Here is a 26,456-nt window from a genome sequence, read left to right as displayed (position 1 = left end):
AAAGATTGGGCATTTTGCTAAAGTATGTCACAGTAGCCAGTTCAATCAACAGGTGCATGCAGTTACAATGCCAGATGTTACTGTGCTGAGCGTGGACAAAACCACTACTGCACATATTCCAGAACAGATAACTTGCACTGTAAACATTTCCACCATACCCTCAGGCAAATCACACTCTATTCAGCTAATGTTGGACACTGTCTCAGCAGTATCTATACTACCTGATTCCATCTATTTGCATTACTTTAAAGATGTGCCTCTTACTGAACCCAAACTTCAGTTGGTGTGCTAGTTGAAAAACCGTATTCCAGTACATGGCTGCCTGCCAGCAATAATTACTTTTGGTGATTGCTGCGTAACTGCAGAGTTCTACATTGTCCACAAAGGCACTCCTGTCCTTGGCAGAGATTTATTGTCTACTTTAAATCTCAGGGTAGTTAATGGACGAATAGATCTTTCACAGCAAAGCACTGTTTCAGCTGGGATCCAACACCAGGTTGAGGAGAACTTCGCTGTGCTTATGGGTTTCTGCATAAAGTTAAAATGCGGAATAATGTGATGCCTTTACAACAGAAATTAAGGCGCTTACTATTTTCAGTCAAGGAAGCGGTTTCAGAGGAACTTAGAAAACTTGTTCAAAAGTCATTATTGAAGAGATTAACTCCTCGGAATGGGTTTTGCCTATAGTAGTGATGCAGAAGAAGGGTGGAGGCATTCGCCTTTGTGTGGAATTAAGGGAGCCAAATAAAGCTATTGTGATTGACAACCATCCTCTTCCTCACATAGAAGAAGTATTTGAAGAACTCCACAGACCAAAGATGTTTCCTACTCTTGATTTGCAGAGCACATACCACCAGGTTATGTTGCATGAAGATAGCAAAGACCTCACAGCATTTATTACACATGAGGGACTATTTCGTTTTAAACATGTTCCATATGATCTCGCATCAGCCCCAAGTGCCTTTCAAAAAATGATGTAATTGATTCTGAAGAATCAACATGGAGTTCAGTGCTATTTGGATGATATTATCGTGTTTGGAAATACTACTGAGGAGTGTGACAATAACCTGCAGTCTGTACTAAACTGCATCAGCAAAGCAGGCCTCAAGCTCAATATGTCCAAATGCAAATTTAGACTAACTGAACTCATCTTTTGGAGCATACAATATCACAGGCTGGACTAAAACCCGATTCAGATCATATCCTGGCAATTTCAAATACTTCTCCTCCAACAGATTTGCAAACTTTACTTTCCTTCTTGAGTCTTACCCTCCTGGTATGCAAAATTCATTCCCAATTATGCTTCTGTCATTAAAGCGTTATGAGAATTACTACAGAGAAGTTCAACCTTAGTGTGGACAATGGATGCACAAGCTAGTTTCAAATTGGTGAAAGACTTGATTGTACGTAGTCCAGTACTTGCACTATTCAGTCCTGCATTGCCCACAATTGTAACTACTGATGCTTCTGATTATGGACTTGGAGCTGTCCTCATACAACTTCATGAGGACAACACAGAGAGGACTGTTGCATTTGCTTCAAGGACACTAGGTAATGCTGAGAGAAAATATTCTACAGTCGAAAAAGAAGCACTTGCTTGTGTCTGGGCTACTGAAAAATGGAGAACTTACCTGTGGGGCCACACATTCAAGTTGTGCACAGACCACAGCCCTTTGACGACGTTGCTCGCCATGGAACGACTGGGAAGAGCAGGACATCAGATTGCTAGATGATCTGCAAGACTACTCTCTTTCAATTAGGAACTGGAATATAAGCCTGGAAACAAAAATATGGTAGCTGATTGCCTTTCTCACCTGCCTTTGCATCCACCACAGGATGAGGATGTAGGAGTTGCGCTTATTACAAGCACTCTTAGTGCAGTTACAAGAGAACAATTTGAAGTTGCTTGTTCAGCGTGTCCAATTCAACAAAAACTATGGGAATTTCTGACAAAGAGATGGCCCAGTAACTCTAAGACTCTTGACCCAGTTTTGCTGCCTTATTTTAGAGTTCGGGATGAACCTTCTTTGCTCGATGGCTGTGTGCAACGAAGTACACATCGGCTACTTGTGCCAGAAGAAGTAGAGTCAAAACTCATATACCTGGCACATAATACTCATCAGGAATTGTCAGAACCAAACAACAACTACTGGATCTGTATTAGTGGCCAGAGATGGACTCTCAAACTGAAGCACTCATAAAATCCTGTGTCACTTGTCAAATGCATGATAAGACAGCAGTGACATGTACCCCTCCATTACAGCCTGTTCCTCTTCCTGAATCTGCATGGGAGAAAGTGGTGATTAACATTGTAGGACCCTTTAATACTACTCCAATTGACTGTCGTTATGCCATCAGTTTAATAGACGATTTCAGTAAATGGCCTGAGGTAGCGTTTACATCACAAATCTCTTCTGCTACAGTAATTAAGTTCCTCTCTTCAGTTTTTAGCAGGGAAGGTAACCCCAAAGAACTGGTTTCGGATAATAGTAGTCAATTTACTTCCCTAGATTTGAAACTTTTCTAGCAAAGAGGAACATTTTACACAGAAAATCATCCCTATATTACCCTCAAGCCAATGGGGAAATCGAACGATTTAACAGAAGTTTGAAAGGGAGTTTGCAAATGGCTAAACTGGAAGGGTGATTGTGGATACCCTTCACTACTGATTTCTTGCAAGCATATCGGGTTACATGACATGCCACAATGCAAAGATCACCCGCAGAGTTACTGCATGGGAAACAGATGAATACTAAACTGAACATTGCTGGATTGTTAAAGGCACAAGCTGAGGCCCCAACTGAGGATGATGTGAGAAAAACAGTTGAACAGAACCAAGCAAAGTATAAGGCTTTCAAAGAGAAGTGGCGGGGTGCTAAGGAACCAAAGTTTGAGAGTGGTTCCTTCGTTCAAATACGAAAACCTAGAATTTTACGCAAAGGGGACCATAAATTCACAGCTCCTCTTAAAATCATAGCGAAGAAGGGACCTTACACCTATCGACTTTCTGATGAGCAAGTATGGAATGCTTCTTATCTTGCACCTACCTATGCACTAAGAGGAGATTATGCCAACACCCAGTATGCATTGGATGACTTCACCATAGTATCAACACAACAGGACATTGCATTGGAACTGGGGCTTGAGAGATGGCCTGTCAGACCCAGATGACCAACTGTCTGGACTAGAAACTATGTTATGTAGTATCTACAGTGTTTTCAGCATAATATTGCTGCCAATAGTATAGTGTCTTGTTTCCTATTTGTTCCTGTGGTTAGAACGTTTATTTTAATTGGGAGAGTTTCTTAAGGGAGGAGGGAATGTGGTGTTTAGATGTTGCTTGTAATTATTAGAACTGGGAGCACTGGCTGTTGGGAGTCTGAAAGGATAGGAAACAGGAAGGAGAGGGGAAGAGTTAGGGAGGCTGAGTGAGAGTTACAGAGGGTGCAGCAGTAGCTTGATAAAGAGGTTTCCACTTTAAAAATAAAGTCCTGTTGAAGTTTGTTAGTACCTTGCCTGCCTGATATAATAGAAGGTCAGCCACTACTTGTGTGCAATATGCTGTTTCTTTGTTTAGATAAAGAAAATAATAGCTACAGAGAGAGTTCCAGAGCCGCTCCTCCAAATGATCACAGTTTGCTCCAATTACACTTACTGGCTACTGAAGGTATCTATTCAGTCCCAATGTCAGAATATCACCATTTATGTATTATTAATAGTAATAATCCCCGAGAAGTCTATTCCATCTTTTTTCTAGTCTTCCTCTATTTTTAGGGATAATATTCAGAGTAGCAGCCATGTTAGTCTGTACTCCTGTTCTTTTTTAGGGATAAGAGTACTCCTCAACCTGAAGAGTCTAAACAAATGAAGCAGAAAATTTAAGATAAGACTCCTGAAGCTTACCAGTAACCAGCTCCTGGGGTTGATTTCCTGACTTCTTCTGACTTTAGAGAAGCTTAACTGAACCTCTTTATAAGGCCTTAGCACAGAACATCATCCAGGATCTCTGACATACAGAAACATTCTAAAGTTGGGCTTAATCACACCAGAAAGGCTATTCACAGAGGTTGTAGTGGTCATGTTTCCAGCTGTTAGACAAAGAGGTATTCACATCTGTTACTTGCTGGATGACATCATGATTTGAGCAACCTCAAGACTAAAAGTAGAACAAGACAACAGGCCAGATCTTTGGGCCTGCTCCATCATCTTTTACTACTCCAGGGAGAAAAATATGGCATAATACTGTTTTATATGGTCATAAGAAAATTCTACCAGGTTGAGGGAATCCCTAGGTGGTGTATAACTTATGTAGCCATGTCGAGGCCACGCCCATCACAGCCTTGATACAGATGACATGTTGGGGCATGTCCTGGGGAACATAAGAACGGCCATTCTGGGTCAGACTAAAGATCCACCTAACCCAGTATCCTGTCTTCCGATAGTGGCCAGTGCCAGGTGGAAGGGACATGGCTATAGTGCTGCTGTGTTTCAGTGATCCCTGGCTGCCACTATGGCCTTGCCATACTGTTATAGCCAGTCACAATTTACAGCAGCCCTGTGACTGCTCTAAGTTATGTTGTGGGCCGGACTAATCACCAGCTGGCCCCAGAAACTGAGGGCATCAGTGAGATACAAAAGAAAAGGGAGTGTAAGAATGGCATAAAGTTGCCTTTGTCTCTACCCTTAGCTTGTTCACTAAGCATAGCTTGAATGGACCTGAGAATTAGGGCTACCATATTTGGAGTTCAATGTTTTTATTCCCACAATTTTCAAGTAACCTCCCAGAAAAGCCAGTTTATCCCAGTTCAGACCATCCAGCAACTGGGGGGCAGGAATAGGGAACTCACAGTAGACACCAAAATGCACAGGCACAACGAGAGAAATTTGGGGCCCATTGTGTTTCCTGGGGCCTCACCCCTACCATTTCACTTTATTTACACAGACAGAGACATTTTGGTGGCCCACCTGAGCTCAGGGGCCTGGTACAATAGTTCCACCTTCCTCCCCCTCAGCAGTGCACACAGCTTTTCTCTCAGATGAGACTCAGGGAACTAATCAAGCAAAGAGATTCAAGGCCCCTCATCAGTCAAAGTGCTTTCAACCCTCCTTGGATTGCTGGTGTTCTGCATGGATCTGCTAACTTGGGCTAGACTTGAAATGCAGCTCCTCCAACAGTTTCCAATGATCCTATCTCCAAGCATATGTGTAGAGGTACATAGACATAGAGCATCTATGACCTGCACCACAAGACGGTCCCTTAAAATGTCAACTAACCTCCAGTGTGGAGGTCAGCCACAGACCATTTCAAAAAAGGATCATAGAAAAAGACAAAAAGATCTTCATCGCAGATACCAAATTATTTGTTGGAAGAGCTTACCTGTCACATCAAACTGTACAGTGGTAACGGTCACAGGAGGAGATTAATCAAAGTATAAATTTGCTGGAGCATTTTGATGATGACCCACACAGTACCATGCCAATGGCCAATCAGTCCCAATAGGTAGCAATACACCAGATTGACAATAAAGGAGGGAGATAAAGGTCCTAGCTCCTTGGACAGACAGAGGAGGAATCAGGTATTGTTCCTGCAGAAATAGTAGCAAGACACTGCTTGGAGAAGTTGGTTCTGGATTTTCTGCCCCCTATCTGTTCTATCAGTCTCTTGATTGGTTCTTCTTGCACAATCTGGTTGATGAGAAACCTTGGGAGGACTATATGTATCTTGAGGGACCTTTTGCTGTTTGTACAGACTTTTCTATTAATCTATTTGATTATGCATGGAAAGGGTAAACTGTAAATAGTTATAAAAGAGAATTTTCCAAGTGAACCACACATGAACTTTAGTAACTGCTGGCTCTTAACTCATCTGGAATCCATGGTGAGCAAATCTGATTTTCAATATGCTATTGCATTATTACTTGATGTATTGTAGAACAACTTAGCTTTCATAAACGTGTGAATAGTAGCCCACTTGCATCTGATGAAGTAGGTATTCACCCACGAAAGCTCATGCTCCAAAACGTCTGTTAGTCTATAAGGTGCCACAGGATTCTTTGCTGTTTCCACTAATAAGAGGTAATTCTTCCTGTTTAATTCAAATAATTCAACACATATCATTAGTCTTTTGTGGTTTTAGCTGTTCTTTTGTATTGTCTTTCCCATATTTATAGCAGATTTCACAATTGGATACCTTATCTTTAATGGCAGTGTCCATGCTTGGCAAGAACAGGATTTCTCTGATCTGATGCTTCTCAGATGACCACAATGGATTATGCTTACAATATTTGATCTACGTGGCTCCTATTGTATTATCATCTGCTGCTGTGCTTTTTGTTGTCTTGGAGGCCCTTGTTGAAGCGGCCAGGAGGATGAATGATTTTGAGAGCAGGGGCAGCTCCAGGCTCCAGCACACCAAGCGTGTGCTTGGGGCGGCAAGCCACTGGGGGTGCTCTGCCGGCAGGTTGCCTTCAGCGGCTTGCCTGCGGAGGGTCCGTTGGTCCCATAGTGGACCTTCCATAGGCAAGCCGCCAAAGGATGCCTGCCTGCCGTGCTTGGGGCGGCAAAATGCCTAGAGCCGCCTCTGTTTGAGAGTGTTTATTTCATTACAGAAGTGGTAGCCATGCTTCCTCCCTGAGACTGACAGATCTGGTCCTCCCACTTGGAGCTGAAGAGCAGAGGAAAATACCCTTGCTTCTGAAGACAAGCGCTAAAAGTAGAGGCCTCCTGACATGGCAGATGAGGTAGGGTAGCTGACCCTTCTGTCCACCACTTCTCAACCTTAGAAGGTGTAAAATTGAGCCCTGTGTGTGCAAATACTCAAAAACCTGAAAACATATTTATGTTAGAGCATTTTCAAGTTAATCAAATGGTTAAATTAAATACATCGTACTTAATTATAGAACACTGAAGACAAGAATGTTCAAACTATTGCCTTAGAAGGGTTTAAGACTCTAATAGTATCACAGTTTTACCTCTTTTATTCTTAAATAATCTGTGGAAGAAATTTTAAGAATTTCGCAGTTTTCTTCTGTAATGATGGACAGCAGGATGTGCGGCAGTTTTGGTGGGGCTGTTTCCAAAGTCCCAAAACAACTTCCTCTGATAAGCTTAAAAAAGAAAGGCAAAAGTATCAGACTTAATTTTCTCACTGTATCAGTAAAACGGGGGTAAAAATGAAATTTAAAGGTTAATTTATGTGCAACCACTTAATTTTGAATATTTTTTATACCTCTAACTATTTCTGATTTAGTCACTCCTAATGTGTCTCAGTCTTGCTTCATATTACTGTCTGAAAGCATAGCCAAGATACAATCTTTGGCACCAACTGATACATTATGCATTAAACATGCAATCATGTGGCAGTTTGAGAAAGCGATAGTACAGCAGAATAGTATGGTAATGAAGTTTAATTTGATTCAGTGTTTTTTGTAAACACCTCTTGTGAAAAAGAAGCATTATTCCTACGGCTCAACTGTCCTGCCTTATGAATATGCCTTCTGCTCCAAGAAGTCAGCTCAGGGAAGAATGTGAGAGACTGCCTAGGAAAGATGGACTAGAGTTAATGGGCCGAACTCTCAGATGATGTAAATCAGCATAACTGTGCCCTTGTACACCAGTTGAGGATGTTTCCTGCTGTATTTGTGGTGTAGTTGAACTGAGATGAAAGCTCCATTACCATTTAAGTGATAAAATAGTCAACAATAAATATCTGTTCAAGTTCTCCAGTGTGATAATTTATGCTAAAGTAGGTGAAGATTTAGTAATTAGCAGATCAGCAAGTAAGCAGAGCAACATCACGGGAATTTCTAAACCCATTGCAAGAGGCCAATTCTGTCTAGTGCCTGAATGACACTTAGCACTAACATAACTCTGTATTTCCTCGGCGTAACACTAGCATGTATTTTGAAATGATCGAAAAGGGAAATGTACAAATTGATTTGAATCCACAGACAGCACCTGATTCTGCACCCACAACTCTGAGCTCTGCTGGAGAAAAGGGTGCTCAGAACCTTGCAGAAGCTCAGCACCAATAAGTAGAAAAGCCTTCATCTATCTTTATTAGATAAGACAGATAATGTATTTTTCCCTGCAAGACAGCCTGTCATAGATAATCCTTTTTAAATCTTAGTAAGCTTTGCTTTTGCAAACAATGGTTGTAACACTATAATATAACAAAGATAACTTTTCTTTACATGTTTGTACAATAGTCTTCAAAGAGACTTGCTTTGAAGTGTTAATTAAACCGGGTACTAGGTCATCAAACATCCATAATTACAGCAAACTGGGAATTTAAGTACTGTCAGTGTTATTGCAATGCTGTGAAATAAATAAAATGGCCTCAGAAATATAGATGGTATTATTCATAATCTTCTATTCTATTTGCTGTCTTTATAGTTCAACAATAATGCTTTGGCAACAAATGGTTTTAGTAAACAATATTCTCATCACTGCCTTCTCTACTTTCAGTGCTATGTTCACACTAAACTGCAACACCTTAATATTCCTTCAACCATATATATGTTGAGGCTTATAGACTTAGAAGCTTATAAACATTAGGATCCATGTCCACCAGAGCTGGGAGAATATTGAGAAACAAATTCCTCAGTGCATTCACTTGAATATAAATATTAGCTCATTCTGACCTGCTTACATCCCTTTTGTGTTTGATTCCCACAAATGTCACAGCACTTTAGCTTGTGAAAAGCAAATTTCAAACTGGCATGTTCGAATATTTGTCCCAGAACAGGCACATTTTGTATGGGATGGGATGCTGATTGTTCAGGTAGCTGAGGGCCACAGTTAAGGCTACGTTTTAGTCACGGGTATTTTTAATAAAAGTCATGGACAAGTCACGGGCAGTAAACAAAAATTCACAGCCCATGACCTGTCCATGACTTTTACTGTATACCCCTAACTAAAACTTGGGCAGGGGGCGGTGGATGCTCTGGGGGAGGGGGTCCAGGGGTGCCATGGGTGCTGGGGGAGATGGCCCAGGCCCCCACTGGTGCAGGAAGGGAAGGGGCAGCAGCATGCAGCCCAGGACTCCCACCGGTGCAGCCCCTGAGCCAGCACTGGCCACTGCAGACATCAGAGGTCACAGAAAGTCACGGAATCTGTGACTTCCATGACAGACTCACAGACTTAGCCATGGTTAACAAACTCCTCTCCAGAACCCCTGCCATAAAGGAAATTAAGGCTCACATTCAAAGCAATCCTGCTCCCCATTCAAGTCAATAGCAAAACTCTCATTGACTTAAATGTTTCAGAATCAGGCTCTAAGTGACCTAAACAATGATGTGACTGGTCTGTTTGCAGCCAGGACTGTGAACGCACACATGCTAACTTTGTATGGGTGTTATGAAAGAAAACGTAATTTCTACTCAATAAATCTTTCGTAATTGAAAAATCAATACTTTTTTCTAACACTGACGCATTGGTGAGCCAGAAAGGAAAAGGTCTCAACAATTTTTAAAATTCCCTACTTCTGTTTACCTCTCCCTAAATTTCTACTGTATTTCCTCTGAAGAGATTAAAATCTCCAGTGGTTTCTTCAATCCCTGTCCTCAGTTACATGTGACTTATGGGACCAATCAAAACTAACCTTTACAGCAAAAACAACGAGGAGTCCTCGTGGCACCTTAGAGGTTAACAAATTTATTTGAGCATAAGCTTTCATGGGCTATAACCCACTTCATCAGATGCATTTAGTTAGCCTATGATAAAGGTCAGTAGCTGGATGTTTATAACCCCTTTTCAGGTCTCAATTTAGCTATGGTTAGGAGAGTAACAATATACACTCATTAAGCACTTCATTAAGCACTTCAGATGGTCAAAACAACCTTTAGTTAACCTCTTAGCTGATGCTATTGTTAGTCTCAAAGGTGCTACAAAGATTCCTCATTGTTTTTGCTGATAAAGACTAACATGGCTACCTCTCTAAACCTATACAATGTAAGTTTGAATATGAGTATCAAATGCTTACAATAAATGGAATGCAACCAAACCAAAGTCTAAACTACTCACACAAAAAAAAAACAACAACTTGGGATTCACAATCTGCTAATGAGTAAAGAAAGAAGCTAAATTAATGGACTAAATTCTTAGTTGGAAATTATTTGTTCAGTTCTAACACTTTGTTACCTGCCCTTCTTTCTACCTGACATTTCCATATCACAGAACTTCTAGTCTTCAAACTGTTAGAATTACATTGCAGAAATAAAAGCACTCAAATTCTGGCACTATGATACAAACCCATATTCATTACCTAAGTAGTCCTTCAAAAGAATGACACAAAATCATGATAGATCATTGTAACCTTGGATATATGGGTAGCAGCTATTTTTCTGTAGCTTCACTTAACTATTTTACTTATGGCTCACTATCCTGTACTTTGCAACTTTTGTCTGACTTCCAAAAGTCAAGGCTTCAAAGCAGAGAATTGTATATTGAACTTTTTTCCAGTGTAGTATATCAACCATTCAGATTCTAGAATCTCCTGACAATATTACCATTTTCCATAAAAAAAATTTAATTTCCTCAGTTTTGTTCAAAGTCAGAAATCCTGAAGATTCAGAGACCTTTCAAATGTGAAAAATTCCTCATGTCCATGACCAAAAGGAGAAAAACTGCATCAACTCCTGAAAATAATGCGGAATCTATCTGCTGTTCTCAATAACCCTGTTATCAGCTGACATTTTCTTGCTAAAAAACCCAAGACCCCCAGAAAAAAGACTGAGAGAAACACCTGGGATAAGTAAAAGTGGTCTTTTATGTACCAAAATTTGACAGCATCAACTCAGAGGTTAATTAAATGTTTGTTTGACCATCTGAAGTGCTTAATGAATGTATATTGTCACTCTCATAATCATAGCTAAATTGTGACCTGCGAAGGTTATAAACATCCAGCTACTGACACTTATCATAGACTAACTTGCTAATTCAAGGATGCAGTTTCAGCTTCTGTTTAGCATGTTAAGATTTATTTTCTATTGTCACACACCTATTAAATGACTCAAGCTTCACTTGTATGTTTAACACATAAGTAATCATGGTCTGATCCTTATAAGGTGGCGAGCATCTCCTCAAGACATTGAGGCCAAGCCCTTCAAAGGTTTTTAGGTGCCTACCTCCAAAGATTTGGGGCTCTATGCCTGAACATCCTAAATCCCAACGAAGTAATGGAAGATTAGGGTGTTTGGCACCTCATATGAGCCAACCACAAATTATTAATATATCAGTACAAAAAAGTCATTTACTTACACTTGATTCGTACTAAAATACTCCCTTTTCCTGGGGTTTGGCACATTCCCTCCCTTTCAGGGGGTAAAGCACTAATGCGTTTGGGTGTTGGCTGGAACAGTGGTCATGCATGTACACAATCCACACGGTCACTGACTCACTGGTCATCTGTCTAGCAGAGGTACTTATGTGACCCGTTACCATAGTATGTGAGCACCTCAATCTTTAATGTATTTATCCTCACAACCTCTCTAGAAGTAGGGAAAAACTGTTATCCCCAAAGGGAGAGCTCGACACAGATTCTCAAAGGCACAATTTCCATTGATTTCAAATACATAAATACCTTTGAGGATCTGGGCACAAGTGACTTACCCAAAGCCATACAAGAAGTCTGTAGTGGAGCATGGAACTGAACCTGGTCTCCTGTTTTCCAGGCTAAGCATCAGGCCATCCTCCAATTCCCCAACTCCTTCTCCTACACCATGCCTCTGAGCTGCTGCAGAGAAAATTGCAACTAGAACATGTGGAAGTTGTGAATGCCCCCCTGTATGGCCACTCTATGACTTCTCCCTCATGGAGCAGAGCCATGGCACTTGGCACAATTCTCTGATGAGGGTGAGGGTAGGGCCCCCTTTGGTCCCCGTTTACCAGTTCTTAAAGTGTGGCAGAATTGCTGTATTCATCAGAAACATTTACATATGGACAAATTAAGATTTCCTCATGTTCATGTTCCAGGTTGTTCCCTAATTAGGATTAGGCCCTTTATTTTGATTTATTGCTTTCAATAATCGTGAGGGGGCAAATGAGCTGCTGTATATGAGGAATAGCCAATGTTTTGACCATGAGAACAGGTTTCCAAATGAATATTTTGGAAAGGACCATACTGTGATGGGTTCGGTCACAAAGATCCCCTTGGGACTGTCACCTGATGTGCTGTCACCTGATGTGCTGATGAGCCCATTTTCCCTGCCAGCTTGGGACTTCCAGAACCTTGCCTTGTTGAGCCAGACATGCTAGCCTGCTGCAACACAGACCCAGGGTTTGGTCCACGCCCCCTAAACTGCAGATTAAACTGAAAACAGTTTAGCAGATTACCTAACTCCAGCACCCAGAGAGCCAGTTCCCAATGGGATCCAGTTTACTCTGTATAAAGCTTATACAGGGTAAATTCATGAATTATCCATCCTCTATAACACTGCTAGAAAGAGATGCACAGCTGTTTCCTCCCTCAGGTATTAATAATTTACTCTGGGTTTATTAACAAAAGTGATGTTATGAAGTATAAAAAGTAGGATTTAAGCGGTTTCAAGTAATAACAAACAGAACATAGTAAGTCACCAAACAAAATAAAACAAGAACATGCAAGTCTAAGCCTAATATATTAAGAAACTGATTACAGATAATATCTCACCCTCAAAGATGTTCCAATAGCTTCTTCACAGACTAGACTCCTTCCTAGTCTGGGCCCAATCCTTTCCCCTGGTACAGTCCTTGTTAGTTCCAACAAAACTCAGGTGGTAAGTAGGGGTTTTCTCATGACTGGCAGCCCTTTTGTCCTGCTCCATCCCCTTTTATAGCTTTGGCACAAGGTGGGAATCTTTTGTCTGTGCTTGTCCCCACCCCTGCCTCATCAATGGAAAAGTAAAAGGATTAAGATGGATTCCAGTATCATGTGACCATGGTCACATTTCACTGTAAGACCCCTAGTCCTCCATTTTCCTGGTTGGCCCACATGTACACAGGAAGGTTTGCAAGTAAATAAACCAGTTACAACCAAGTGTTCTAGTCAATGGAGTCATCAAGATTCTAAACCACCATTAATGGCCCACACATTGCATAATACAATAGGACCTCAGGAGTTATACTTATATTTCTAGCTTCAGAGACAAGAATGATACATGCATACAAAGAAGGAATATATCAGTAGGTTTATACCCTTTGTTATGATACCTTACAAGAGACCTTTTGCTTAAAACATATTCCAGTTACATTATATTCACACTCATAGGCATATTTCCATAAAACATATACTGTTCAACTTCACACATACATGATGCAGTCTGCAAAGAAACTTAGGTAGGCTAAAACTCCACAGTAAAAAGCTGGAAGGATCTTTTCACTTCATCAGGGAAATGAGCTTTTTTATAGGAATAATAAAGGTTAGTCAATCTGATCTCTTTTCATTTTATTTCTCTTGCACGTATGGAAGAGGAACGTTATATAATGCTCCACATCTGAAGTAGTTAACTGACAGTCCTGGTTTCACATCCTGAGTGTGGGTTTGATCCTGCTTCCATTGCCTTCCACAGAGAAGGGTCAAGGCCTATTAGAGCTGGTCAAACATTTTTGAACAAATGTTCCTTCAGAAAATGACCTGTTTCAGGAGCAAAAATTACATAAACATTTTTAATATTTTGAAATTGTGTTTTTGTCTGTTTTCTGAAAACCAAAAAAGTTTCACATCTTATTGTTTGTTGTTTTCTCCTTCTGACCTCGTCCTTCACTAGTATCACCATGGAAAGGAGGGGGAGGAGGGGATGTGAAAATAGTGAAATTTTTTCAACTGATTTTTTTGGTAAAAATAAATCCATGAAAATGTTCAAAATCTGTTCTGTTCAAAAACTTCAAAACATTAACATTTCAGAAACTTTCAAAAATTGTTATTTATATATATATATTTTCATTTTTGACCACTCTACTGAATGTCATCCTTCACTGGCATGCTAGGCTTTACAGTCAATATTCCTGAAAAATACTATTCCCCTCTGGGAGAAGCTTGCATATCCCACGAACTCCCAAAGGGAATCCTAGGGAAAATACACTGTATTACACTTTGGTCTGCAATATTCTACTGTTGAAGAATTTCACAGACAAACCAAAACATTTTAGCCAAGTACATTATGATTCTGATCCTATTCCCATTTCAGGCAAGCGATGAGCTCCACTGGCATCAATGAGAGTAGTACTAGCTACAGCATACCATAATTAATTTATTTGGTTGGAGGTCCTCTGGAGCCCTTTGCCTCTTCTTCCTCAGCATAATCACACTAAAACATCTGCTACTGGGGTGACTTCTTAAAAAAAATTAAAGTGCTTTCCTCAAAAGTCTAAAGCAGGGCACATCCCTATTGCTCCATGACAGCATTATCTTTCTAAGTAGTAATTATGAGAAGGGAAAAATTGTCATATTTGTTATCAAGTATACCATTTATTATTAAAAATACCATCAAACAGTAATTAAATACAAACCTCAAATAAAATAATCTAACATCTATGGCAAAGGAATTTGATTCAAAGCCCTCAAAGATTTAACAAAATATGTTTGAAGAAAATGAAGCACTCATTACTTACCACTGAAAACTTAAAGAAAACCACAATTTTTAATTAACAGACCCCCACTGCTATTTTTACATATGCATATTTTAAATCCTTACTTTTTATCCACTAATACATTTTATATATTCTCTACTTTTTATATTTTAAAATAGGGATAAACAAATACAATATACAAGAAGCAGTAATTAAACAAGACATTTACATTTGTAATGAATTTGCTTAAAAACAGGAAAAGGACAGATTTCTTCTTTGGATAGTGGACAGGTTTGGGAAATGATCAAACAGATGTAGCACAATGGCCATGAATTCTGCCTCTTGTTTTGATTCTTTTTTTCTAAACTATCAGTAAAAATTATTGAATATTTGTCAGTGATGTTCTCCCCTTTTATTTTTATAATATCTTTATTAAAGGAACATCAGTAAATAGCTTTAATATACACCAATAAATTTTCCCCTTGTTATGATGTTTATAATGGAACTGTAGTAAAAAGATTAAATGTACACCAACAATTTCATTTTTTTAAAATTGTAAACAGCAGCAAATATGCTAAAGGCTCATTTCCAAATTCATTTCTATTGGCATGCTTCGCCATGTAAGTAGGAAAAAAACTGCAAGGATTTTTTCAAGATACTTGGTGATGCATGCCTCATTTTCAAATGGAGTCCTAAGAACACATTTCTGCAAACTACACCCCAGGCATGTTGATTGCTGAACTGGGGTCCAAGGGCCCTCTTTTTCTCCCCACACCAACCTGGAGTACATAGACTTGGCTCAGGGAATGCCCCTGAAGGAAAAATCCTCTCCTACAGGCTGCTCTATAGCCATTCCCATAACCCTAGCGATGCAACTGCCCCTATGGTCATTGCACTTCACATCTGCTGGAAGGATCTGGCTGCTATATGTGTAACCCACACACCTTCTGGGTGTGGTGTTCTGTCCCATTTAGTGGCACTGAGACCATTTAGAAAGAGAGATAAAATGAGTCTGCTCTATAGTCTTAGCTAAGAGTTTGCTCATGCAGTAGAGGCTCATGTACTAAGCTCTAGAGGCCCCAGGTTCAATCCTGCCTGCTGATGACCAGCATCTGATAGTGTTACATATCCACATGGTTGCAGATCCACCAACCTCATTCCTACTCCTTCCCTTATCCACCTCCACTTAGCTTGCCCAGGTCTCCTTCCCCAGCAGTGCAGGAGTAGACCCCCTCATACCATGATAGGACACAGGGTTCCTTGCATTCTGCTCCCGAGCATGCAGAATTCCACCAGTTTTACTGTCTACAGAGGACCTCCATATCAGCAGAAGAGAGGGCAGAATTTGTTCCCAAGTGTACAGTAGCAAACTGATCACTCCTATACCCATTTGGTGGAATCTAAAAACAAACTAAGGTTATGTCTACACTACAGCCTATGTTGGCAACATGTATATCGCTCAGGGGGTGAATATTTCACCCCTCTGAGTGACATCAGCATCCATGAACACAGCGCCATGTCAGCGGGAATGCTTCTCCCACAGATATAGCTTATGCCACTTGCAGAAGTATATTTTTTATGTCAACAGAAGAGCTCTCTCCCATCAGCATAGAGCATCTTTGCTAGATGTGCTGCACAGGCCCAGCTGTATTGGTACAGCTGCGTCTCTGCAGCACTGCACGTATAGACATACCTTTAATTTAAAAGAAAAATAATGACAAAGATATGCTATTTCCAAATACAGGCATGAGCAAATTTGTATATTTTTTAATGGTTTAGAATGCACAACAAGTTATAAACTTTTAAAATTATCAGAGCTTATCCAAAGGCAGAACCACTCAATAATTTAATGTTCTAAGATCTGCTCTCCTCCAGTTAATGGATTTGTTGTCAGGTTTCACTGTTGTATTCAATATTGCCTGTGGCTAACAGATTTACAGTGCTTCCTGGAAATTATTTTCCTCCCCTTTCTTCCTAATGTGCCTTTATCTTATAGCATGCACATTTCCACACCATGTAGCTGGAGAATCTGTCCATCATTTAATTAATGTGCATAATAGAGCACAAAATTTCACAAACAGAAATTGGAGAATTCTTTAACGTAAGTGTTATTGTATCATTACTCTCATCTCAAACACTGAGAAGAGCTGGAATCACTTCTTCAGAGTACTAGAAGCAGTGCTGCCACCATGTATAGAAAGTACATATACATACACATACACAGAGACATGGAGTATATACATACACATACACACAGTATATACCTACACATGTACACACACTCCTCCTTCCAAATCACTGTAGGTGAGGAGTACCCCCTACCTTTACATAAACCCTGAGTAGTTAGGTTCTGTGAAGGAAACTCTGAGGGTTCTGAGGGGCAGAAACCAATCTGCCCATCCCAGAGGCTGGCTGTCGAGCTATATTTCTGACCCTCCATAGTTGCTGTCAGACTTCAGGCTAGAATACCTGTTCAGAGTGCCTCCAAGCCACCTATGTGGGCTCCTTAGCTACTGAATGCATCTGTGGCTCACTTCCAATGGCTCCATCCATTGCAGCCACATCAGAGATGGTACTAATTGTCCCTCCATAGTATGTGGAACAAAGCAGACAAAGGGACCCATTCATAGCAACTCCATCCAGAACCTATGCAGAGAGCCATACTGGAGGTTTGATTGTGCTGTCTTGTGTGAATCTTTTAAGTTAGGATGAATGTGCCCCCTATGATATGGAAACAGTTTTCCAGTTACTCAGCAGGTGCAAACATGATATTTGACCCAATGCCATAACACAGATGGGGCTTCAATTTACTGTTTATCTTGGCTGATGTATTAAAATTATGTCCTCAATAGCTCCTCAGTCACTTTAATTTTATTCAAGTTGATGGTAAGCCTATAATGTGTTGCTGAAATTAGAAATCTATCCATGATATATATGTGAGTTACTAGTGCTGAGTGTGCAGATATCAGAAAGAAGAAATTAACGGCAGGATTCTGCAATAATTTTGCTTGAAGCTTACAACCTGCTTAGATTGAAGATCTTAAAAGATATATCCATTTTAACAGAGACATATGGAAGTTCAGATGTTGTGGCATCATTTTCTAACATTACAGGAAAGAACAGGCCAAAGGTCTGTCCTTACTTGGCACTATCAGAAATGTTGAACATTAAAAATGTAAAACTCTAGCTGTTCAATAACTGGCTTCCCCTTGTGACTTCAGGAGTGTGAAATTTACTTTGTTGCCTGTAAAAATCGGTACCCTGATTTTAAAAACTCACAACTGGAAATGAACTTTATTAACAATGTCAGTTTCAAACAAAAAATTTCAAGTATTAGTTAAGTATGGTTCAAGCTTTTTATCCCAAAATACTGATGCAAAGTGTCAATGAGATAAGATCAATTTACATATTTCTAATTATTTGATGCATGTTGCATTTGAATATGAAGCAGTGCTTTTGACACTATTTAAAAATTATGCCATATGGGCAATAACAAAAACTTGTGGTTTAAACAGACAGAATCCCAAGAACAATCAGCATTTCATTATCAGCTTGCATTTTTGCAGATAAAATAGCAAAATGTGGAGCTTTCTTATTTATGAATGATATTTCTATATAAATAGGGCCTATTATTAATCACGGCACTTGTTCATAAGACAAAAGCAACTGAAAGTGATTATGGCTTACAATATACACACTGTTGTGTAGTCAGAGTGACTTCCATATGGTATATTTTATTATTTTTATTCTTCATTAACCTATTTACATTTAAATTTCAGTTGCTTTTCCACAGTGGTTTTCTAGTCACATTTTCATTATTGATGGTGTTTTTGTTCAAAGATGGGTTTGCTTTTTCCCAGTTCATCTTCTTTTCCTACTGAAGCAAGGACCCAACCCACTGAGATTTAGAGTGCCCTCAACTACCAGCAATGTGGGAACATAACTCCCATTTGATATGTAAAGTCAATAGGAACTGAGGCATTCAACAGCCCACAGGATCAAATCTTAAACTTTCAGCAAAGTAATAATGCCAAGTTGGTGATTTCATGCTCATTTTTATGACAGATTTTGACACAGAACTCCCATTTCTCTGCAGGATCAGGAGGCTGGGAGGGAAAGAGTTCTTATTCAGACATGAATGTCTTAAATAATAGCTAAAGGAACACTGAAAATGACAAGGCAAAGAAATTTTTTGTATAAATATTCTCTTCTTTCAAGTATATTTCTGCCTAAATGCTCTATTAGCATTTCTATTAAAAACATGTATTTTCAGGAGGTCATAACTTGGTTGGAAGTATTTTGTTCATGCTGAAATTCACGATATTCCCAATGCAGGGACTTCCCCCCTTTTAATATTAAAAGCACCAGAAACAAACATTCTGCTCTTTTTAAGCTATAAGGAGGACTGTGAAGAAACAGAAACTCATCAGTTTTGGACTCCATATTCTAGTTCTGTTGCTTTTCTTAAACTTAGAATTTGCATGCCCTCAGTTAATAGGGACTGCTATAACTATAGAGAGTAAAACTATGCAAAATCTTAAATAATAAAACCAAATATCTTTTTTTTAAAATTCGTAATGATTCTAAAACTCAGCCCAGGTTTCACTGAAAGTTTCACTGAAAGTTTCACCATGCAAACCTGGGCCAGGTTTAGCTCGCAAAGCCTTTCTCACCATCCGTGCTGCAGAGGGATTTATGTTTCTTTATTGTAAATAGAAAACATGAAAAATTCTTAAGAGAGGAGGGATGATCTTGTGGTTAAGGTACTAGACTGCACCTCACAAGATCAAGGTTCAAATCCAGGCTCTGCTATTGAGTATTTGGGCAAATCATGCATTCTTTCTCTGCCTCAGTTCTCAGAATTGGATATAACAATTCATCCGTCTTCCCACCTTTTGTCTGTCTCATCTATATAGATTGTAAGTTGATCAGGGTAGGGGCTGCCTCACCCTGTGTTTGTACAGCACCTAGCTCAATATGACCACAAACTAATTTGTGGTCTCGGGTGCTATTGTAATATAAATAAATTAACAATGAACTCACTGGCTTGGCCCAGTTTTGCTTTTGAGCAAAACTCAAGAAATTTCTTTTGCATCGTTTTGAATATCTGCAGGATATTTCATTCTTCTCACAGATCCGACACCCCTTAGAAATGCGTAGAACATAAGAACATAAGAACGGCCGTACCGGGTCAGACCAAGGGTCCATCTAGCCCGGTATCTGTCTACCGACAGTGGCCAATGCCAGGTGCCCCAGAAGGAGTGAACCTAACAGGCAATGATCAAGTGATCTCTCTCCTGCCATCCATCTCCACCCTCTGACAAACAGAGGCTAGGGACACCATTCCTTACCTATCCTGGCTAATAGCCATTTATGGACTTAACCACCATGAATTTATCCAGTTCTCTTTTAAATGCTGTTATAGTCCTAGCCTTCACAACCTCCTCAGGTAAGAAGTTCCACAAGTTGACTGTGCGCTGCATGAAGAAGAACTTCCTTTTATTTGTTTTAAACCTGCTGCCTATTAATTTCATGTGATGACCCCTAGTTCTTGTATTATGGGAATAAGTAAATAACTTTTCCTTACCCACTTTCTCCACGCCACTCATGATTTTATATACCTCTATCATATCCCCCCTTAGTCTCCTCTTTTCCAAGCTGAAGAGTCCTAGCTTCTTTAATCTTTCCTCATATGGGACCCTCTCCAAACCCCTAATCATTTTAGTTGCCCTTTTCTGAACCTTTTCTACTGCCAGTATATCTTTTTTGAGGTGAGGAGACCACATCTGTACACAGTATTCAAGATGTGGGAGTACCATGGATTTATATAAGGGCAATAATATATTCTCAGTCTTATTCTCTATCCCCTTTTTAATGATTCCTAACATCCTGTTTGCTTTTTTGACCGCCTCTGCACACTGCGTGGACCTCTTCAGAGAACTGTCCACGAGGACACTAAGATCTTTTTCCTGATTAGTTGTAGCTAAATTAGCCCCCATCATACTGTATGTATAGGTGGGGTTATTTTTTCCAATGTGCATTACTTTACATTTATCCACATTAGAGGATAGAGGAATTAACATTTCTAAATATACTGGGTATTAAAGATACTCTACCTGAAACCTTCTATATGAAGGATGCCTCTGTGACTCTAGCAGACCGGGCACCAGCTCATGCCAAGGTTCCCATGTCTCAAACGGACACTAACAGGTACACAGCTGGAATCTGTCTGGCTTACTTGTGGGTTAATATTGATAAAATAGACATTAGAATGATAAGAAAGTGGTTAGTGTTTAGATGCTATTGAATGCTTATGAGTTACTGCATGAATTAATCTTACTTATCTGTGTCCCATATTACAGTGTAATATTTAAGCAGTTTTATTGTGACTGTATGAAAGGCCATACAGGAGAGGGACATTAATTAGCATGAAGAGAAATTCTTCTACAGAAATCATTACACTCCTTCCCAAGGAGAAGCCCCATTGATACAGGATGTGGGTGGATCTTACAACTGGGAACTCCCTACATCTGGGCTGAGAAATGGTCAGCAAAAAAATGAAAGACTCTTGTTGTTGTTCTGCTCTCCTCCCCAAGAAGATGAGTCATGCAGGTGGACTCCCATCAGCTGAGTTTGTAGCTCAGAGCACATGGTAGGATGGGAATAAAAAGTCCAAACAAAAGGAACTAGGAATCACTATGCTTCTTGGCCTCTGTGTGGGGTGGGCTGGGATAGGGGTGATGGAATGCAAACCTGTATTTACACCCTGCACACTATTATAATAATCTTTATACAAGGCAAGCCTTGCAAAGTATCATTTGAAAACCTGTAACCTGCACATTAATAATATCATGGTAAAATGCAGGTAGCAACATTATGTGTAAAGTTATGAACCTAAGCTGAAAGCCCTGGCTGGGATGATACAGTTGGGGATTGGTCCTGCTTTAAGCAGGGGATTGAACTAGATGAGCTCCTGAGATCCCTTCCAACCCTGATATTCTATGATTCATGACTGGAGTGGGTTTCCCATATAAATCTCGGGAATGGCTAAACCAGTTTCTCAAAGACAAAGGGCAAGCTGATGTCCCAGGCAGGTATCAATAAAGCTGATGGGCCATCACCTATCAAGTGGCCATTCTTAGCAAGAAAGGGGAGCAGGGACAAAGAGATCTGTCTTGGCACACAGCATGAGGTCTCCTTCCCCCACCAAACCCTGTCTCAGTTCTCAATTGAAAATGCGTTTTTCAAAGAGGGACTAAAGCTATAAAAAGTAGTGGCAAACACCCCAAGACTTCCTACCCCCTCTCTCATCCATCTCATTCTTTGCACCTGAGAAGACAAAGGAAACAGCCATTGGACTCTGGGGGAGGGAGTCCTGACATGAGAGTATGGTCAGGAGCCCATCCCCCTCTCTGAAAGTTGGGCCACCTATGTTTCATGTACTTCTCCATTGGAGCTGGGAGGTGTAAACTCCAGCTTGAGGAGACGTACCTGTGGTACCTCTGATTTAGCTAGTGTGCTAAAAATAGAAGTCTAGTCACAGTGGTGCAAGGAGCCCCAGTACAATCTTATCTGAGACCATAGGTAAGTACATGAGGTCACTAACCCCTCCCACCAATCATGGCACCACAGTTATGCTTCTATTTTTAGTATGTTAACTCGATCGCAATTAGAGTGGATATATCTCTTTGAGCTAGAATTCACACCTTCCAGCTCCAGTGTAGCCAAAATTCAGTATAATCAAAACTAGAGTCTACTTTGGACCAGAACCTATGTGTGTCTCCATTTCTCAATCTGTAAAATGGAGGGAATACATACCTCACAGGAATGTTGTGAGACTAATTTCATTAAAACATGAAAAGGCTTCACATTCCTATGGTGCAGGGCCGGCTCTAGCTACCAGCACTCCAAGCATGTGCTTAGGGCGGCACTTTTCAAGGGGCAGCACTCTGGCTCTTTGGGGGCGACACTCCAGGTTTTTGTTGTGTTGTTTTTTTCCCCATCAGTGGCAGAACTCCGTTTTTTGTTGTCTTTGCTTTGGCGGCGGCAGTCTGCCCCCTCCCTTTTCTTTTTCTTTTTTTTGCTTGAGGCAGCAAGAAACCTGGAGCCAGCTCTGCTATGGTGAAAGGTGCTATAGAGGCACAAACAACAAAGAATCCTGTGGCGCCTTACAGACTAACAGACGTTTTGGAGCATGAGCTTTCGTGGGTGAATACCCACTTTGTCGGATGCATGTAGTGGAAATTTCCAGGGGCAGGTATATATATGCAAGCAAGAAGCAAGCTAGAGATAACGAGGTTAGTTCAATCAGGGAGGATGAGGCCCTGTTCTAGCAGTTTAGGTGTGAAAACCAAGGGAGGATAAACTGGTTTTGTAGTTGGCAAGCCATTCACAGTCTTTGTTTAATCCTGAGCTGATGTTCCAAATTTACAGATGAACTGAAGCTCAGCAGTTTCTCTTTGAAGTCTGGTCCTGAAGTTTTTTTGCTGCAGGATGGCCATCTTAATATCTGTTATTGTGTGGCCAGGGAGGTTGAAGTGTTCTCCTACAGGTTTTTGTATATTGCCATTCCTAATATCTGATTTGTGCCCATTTATCCTTTTCCGTAGAGACTATCCAGTTTGGCCGATGTACATAGCAGAGGGGCATTGCTGGCATATGATGGCATATAAAGGCAAAAATTATCATCAAATGTTTTAATATCTTTGTTAAGCATTAGGGCCATGTTTTGTAGCATCAGTTGATATGCATTCAAAGTTGGGAAAGAATATCTCATCTGTGATTTAATATACTGCATAACAAACTGTAGCTGGATGCTTAAGTTACAGCTAAGAAAAACAACCTTCCATGACAGCCATCTCCAACATTTTTGAAGCTGACTGACAGAGAAAATCAGTTAGTACCTTGAAAAGCACAGACAGGCATTAAGTGTATATCAGAAGGTTTCTAAGAGGAGATAAGCTTCTTTATAACTTTCATAAATTTATGATGTCCTACTTTAAAAGGATGCATCTTGCAAGCATAAATCTCACAGTGACAGGTTTACAGTAACTCCAGTGGCTTCATGGAGCTGGGCCCATACTCAGAAGGGCCTGTTCTGCTTGCACTGTGCCCCAGACCCTGCTGGCTCCCCCTGCCCACCACTTGCTCCTCTTGGCCTGCATGCCAGCTGGCCGAAGGCTCCTCTCTTCCCCCTGCCCCTATCTCACTGCTCCTCTCAGTCCCCTGTCCAGACCCCAGTGCACCCTCCAGCTCTGAGGAGTCGCTGCTTTCCACCACCTGTGGGGACCCACCTGTCTCCCCAAAGCTGAGTCGCCTTGGACTGGTGCAGAAGCCTGGCCAGTCTCAGCCAGGTGTGTGTGTTTGTGGGGGAAGACAGTGTGGAGGGCTTGACTGGGGCCCTCCAGGCAAGTGCGTCTTGAGGGACCCTGGCCGGGGCAGGTCCTGGCCTGGCTGATCGCGCCACTCCCTAGGGGATGGAGTGATTCCCGGCCCTGGGACCAGACCTGGCTGACCTGCTAGCTCATCCTGGCAGACACAGTCACCTCCCAGCATGGCCGGTAAGCAAGGCTGGAGGCAGGGGTTAGGGGAGTGGGTCTGTGGGCAGTATGGGGAGGTGCTGGGATGTGAAGGGGCAGGGAGGATCTGTGTGTGTTGGGGCACTAGGGTGTGGGGGTGCTGGGCAGTTGTGGTGGGGCTGTGGGCAGGGGTGGTGTTGTGCAGGGCACTGTGCATTTGTGGGTGGGTCAGAGGGAGTGCTAGGATAGTGGGTCTGGGGGGCCTCTGCCCATAGGGAGTGTTGGGCGGTGGGGGGGAGGGCTGTATGGTGTGGCATGGGCCTACACCTGAGGGGAAGGGGTATGCTGGCAGTACAGGACTGGGCAGGCACTATGCAACTGGCAACTGCCGATTTGTAAATAGTGCCCTCGCATTGGGCAGAGCAAGGACGCTCCTGCCATGCAATGCTCCATTGCTCCTCACTCCAGGGACTGACCTCCCCCCGCCGTGTTCCATTGCCTTCATGGGGGCCCACAAAGATGTTTGGCGCCAGGCCCACAAAAAGTTAATCCGGCCCTGAATCTGTAGCAAGGAAAGCACATACTAGATAAAGTCCGTTTCACTACACATTGAAACTAGTACTCTAAAATTAGTTCAGCAAAGTAGTTACCAGAAGCAATGGCTTTATTTAATAGAGGCTTGACAATCAAACCATTTTTATACATAAATATGTTGGTTTTGTGAGTCATAAATCTGGGAGTCTAGCTTATGAATAAGGGAACTTTAGAACAAATGGTCTCTCTCCTGTTGTTCATAAACTCCTGACAGCAACAGCTCCTTTACTCAGAAGTCAAATGGCCATACTAATGAGTAGGGTGCTAAATATTTCTTTCTTCTTGATAAGTTACTCTGAGAGAAAATACACTGAAATGGAAAGACCTGTGACAAAACAGACTGAGAACAAACACGCCTATCATAATCAGTGGGAAGCTATCACAGTCTCCATGGTCCACTTCACACTTGTTTCAGATTTATATTGGGACATTATATACGTTTCTGATCCACTTGACAATAGCCAAATGAAGTTTCTTGTTAGTAAACAATGACAATCCTGAGGGTCCATGCATAAAATGCACTGCCTAAAGGATAAGCAATGATTCTCATTTAAATAATTAACAAAGTACAATTGTTGGATTGGGTGAGTGGCATGATACTTTACCTACAGTGACACAAAGGCCAGGACTGTCACCAAACACATTAAAGGGGTCTTTTCCTAATATTCTGAGTAAATAGTTGGCACACCTGTGGCAATCTGTCAGAAAGATTCAATTTAGAGTGGACAGAATAAGGGAGAATTGATCTTGCCTCCCTGACATTCTGCTCAAGGTCAGGTGTTTTATTCTAGTGGGATGGCATAAGGAATTCTGAATGACTCCTTTTTGCAAAGCTTCAGCTCTAGATCCTGAAGGCATTTGTAATTTATTCATTGTTTGTTTTGATGAGACAAGCGATATGAGAGACAATATACTTAAAATACTTGAAAGGTAAACCTAACCGCCTCAAACACAGCAGGCTGATGTAAACTTCTTGTAGTTTGTAAGTGACAAGACCATCCACAAAAAATCAAATAACTTCCCCAAACCTCTAAGTGCCAATCTGAATGATTCAACCTATACAGCAAGAAGGACAGGAGATTCCAATTTTCTCAGAAATAATTTTCACATTATTCCCACAACATTGACAGTATAACTGCAGTAGGATTAACTCCGTTTACCTTCCATGGTCATGCCTAAAATTATAGCAATACCAAATGCTGCTGTATTAAAAGCTCTATCACCTTTTTCTTAACCAAACCTCTAGATTTGAACATTTAAATACCTCATTGCAGTAACTCACATACAAGCATACTGAACAACTGGTAGGCAATCTTGTCAACTGGTCACTTGGGAAGAACATTTTATAAGACAAATTTGCCCTAAACCAGATAGCTCCTTTTTGGGAAATAGGTAGAAAAGAGAGGTTAAACTTTCACATGTAATTGCATGGTTTATATAATTTGGAGTAACAAATAATTCATTAAAAAGGGAATTATGCAGAAATTTAGGGTAAAAATTTCAAAAGCCCCTAAATCTCCTTGAAAATCAATGGGACTTAGACATCTAAGTTCTTAAAGCACTTTTGAAAATGTTCTCCTCAGTGTATGATGTGGAAGATTAAACAATTTTGTTACTTTGAGAAACAAATAGAAAAACATCTTATCTCAAAATTATATTTTAAAGAAAAAGAAAGACTATGCCACAAAACATACAAAAAGAGATACGTTTACCTGCTACAACCTGTAATCAAAATGAATTGCTTGAATTGTCAGCTGTCTCAAAAAAATCTTCAATACAAATTCTTCAAATGGAGCA

The 26,456-nt window shown here is 40.7% G+C and overlaps 1 protein-coding gene across 1 annotated transcript in view; it reads right to left on the bottom strand.

The window, feature by feature from the left end:
- Positions 1-26,456, bottom strand: part of CNBD1 (cyclic nucleotide binding domain containing 1) — a 309,025-nt gene that overhangs the window by 100,155 nt on the left and 182,414 nt on the right. Inside the window, exon 7 of the mRNA XM_030549461.1 lies at positions 6,972-7,106. Coding sequence (XP_030405321.1) covers positions 6,972-7,106 — 135 coding nt within the window. The remainder of the gene's footprint in view (positions 1-6,971; positions 7,107-26,456) is intronic.

Source organism: Gopherus evgoodei, chromosome 2 (assembly GCF_007399415.2).
Source record: "Gopherus evgoodei ecotype Sinaloan lineage chromosome 2, rGopEvg1_v1.p, whole genome shotgun sequence".
In the NCBI taxonomy this organism is placed as follows: Eukaryota; Metazoa; Chordata; order Testudines; family Testudinidae; genus Gopherus; species Gopherus evgoodei.
The sequence above is the reverse complement of the archived record's forward strand: the minus strand, read 5'-3'. Positions and strand labels throughout refer to the sequence as shown.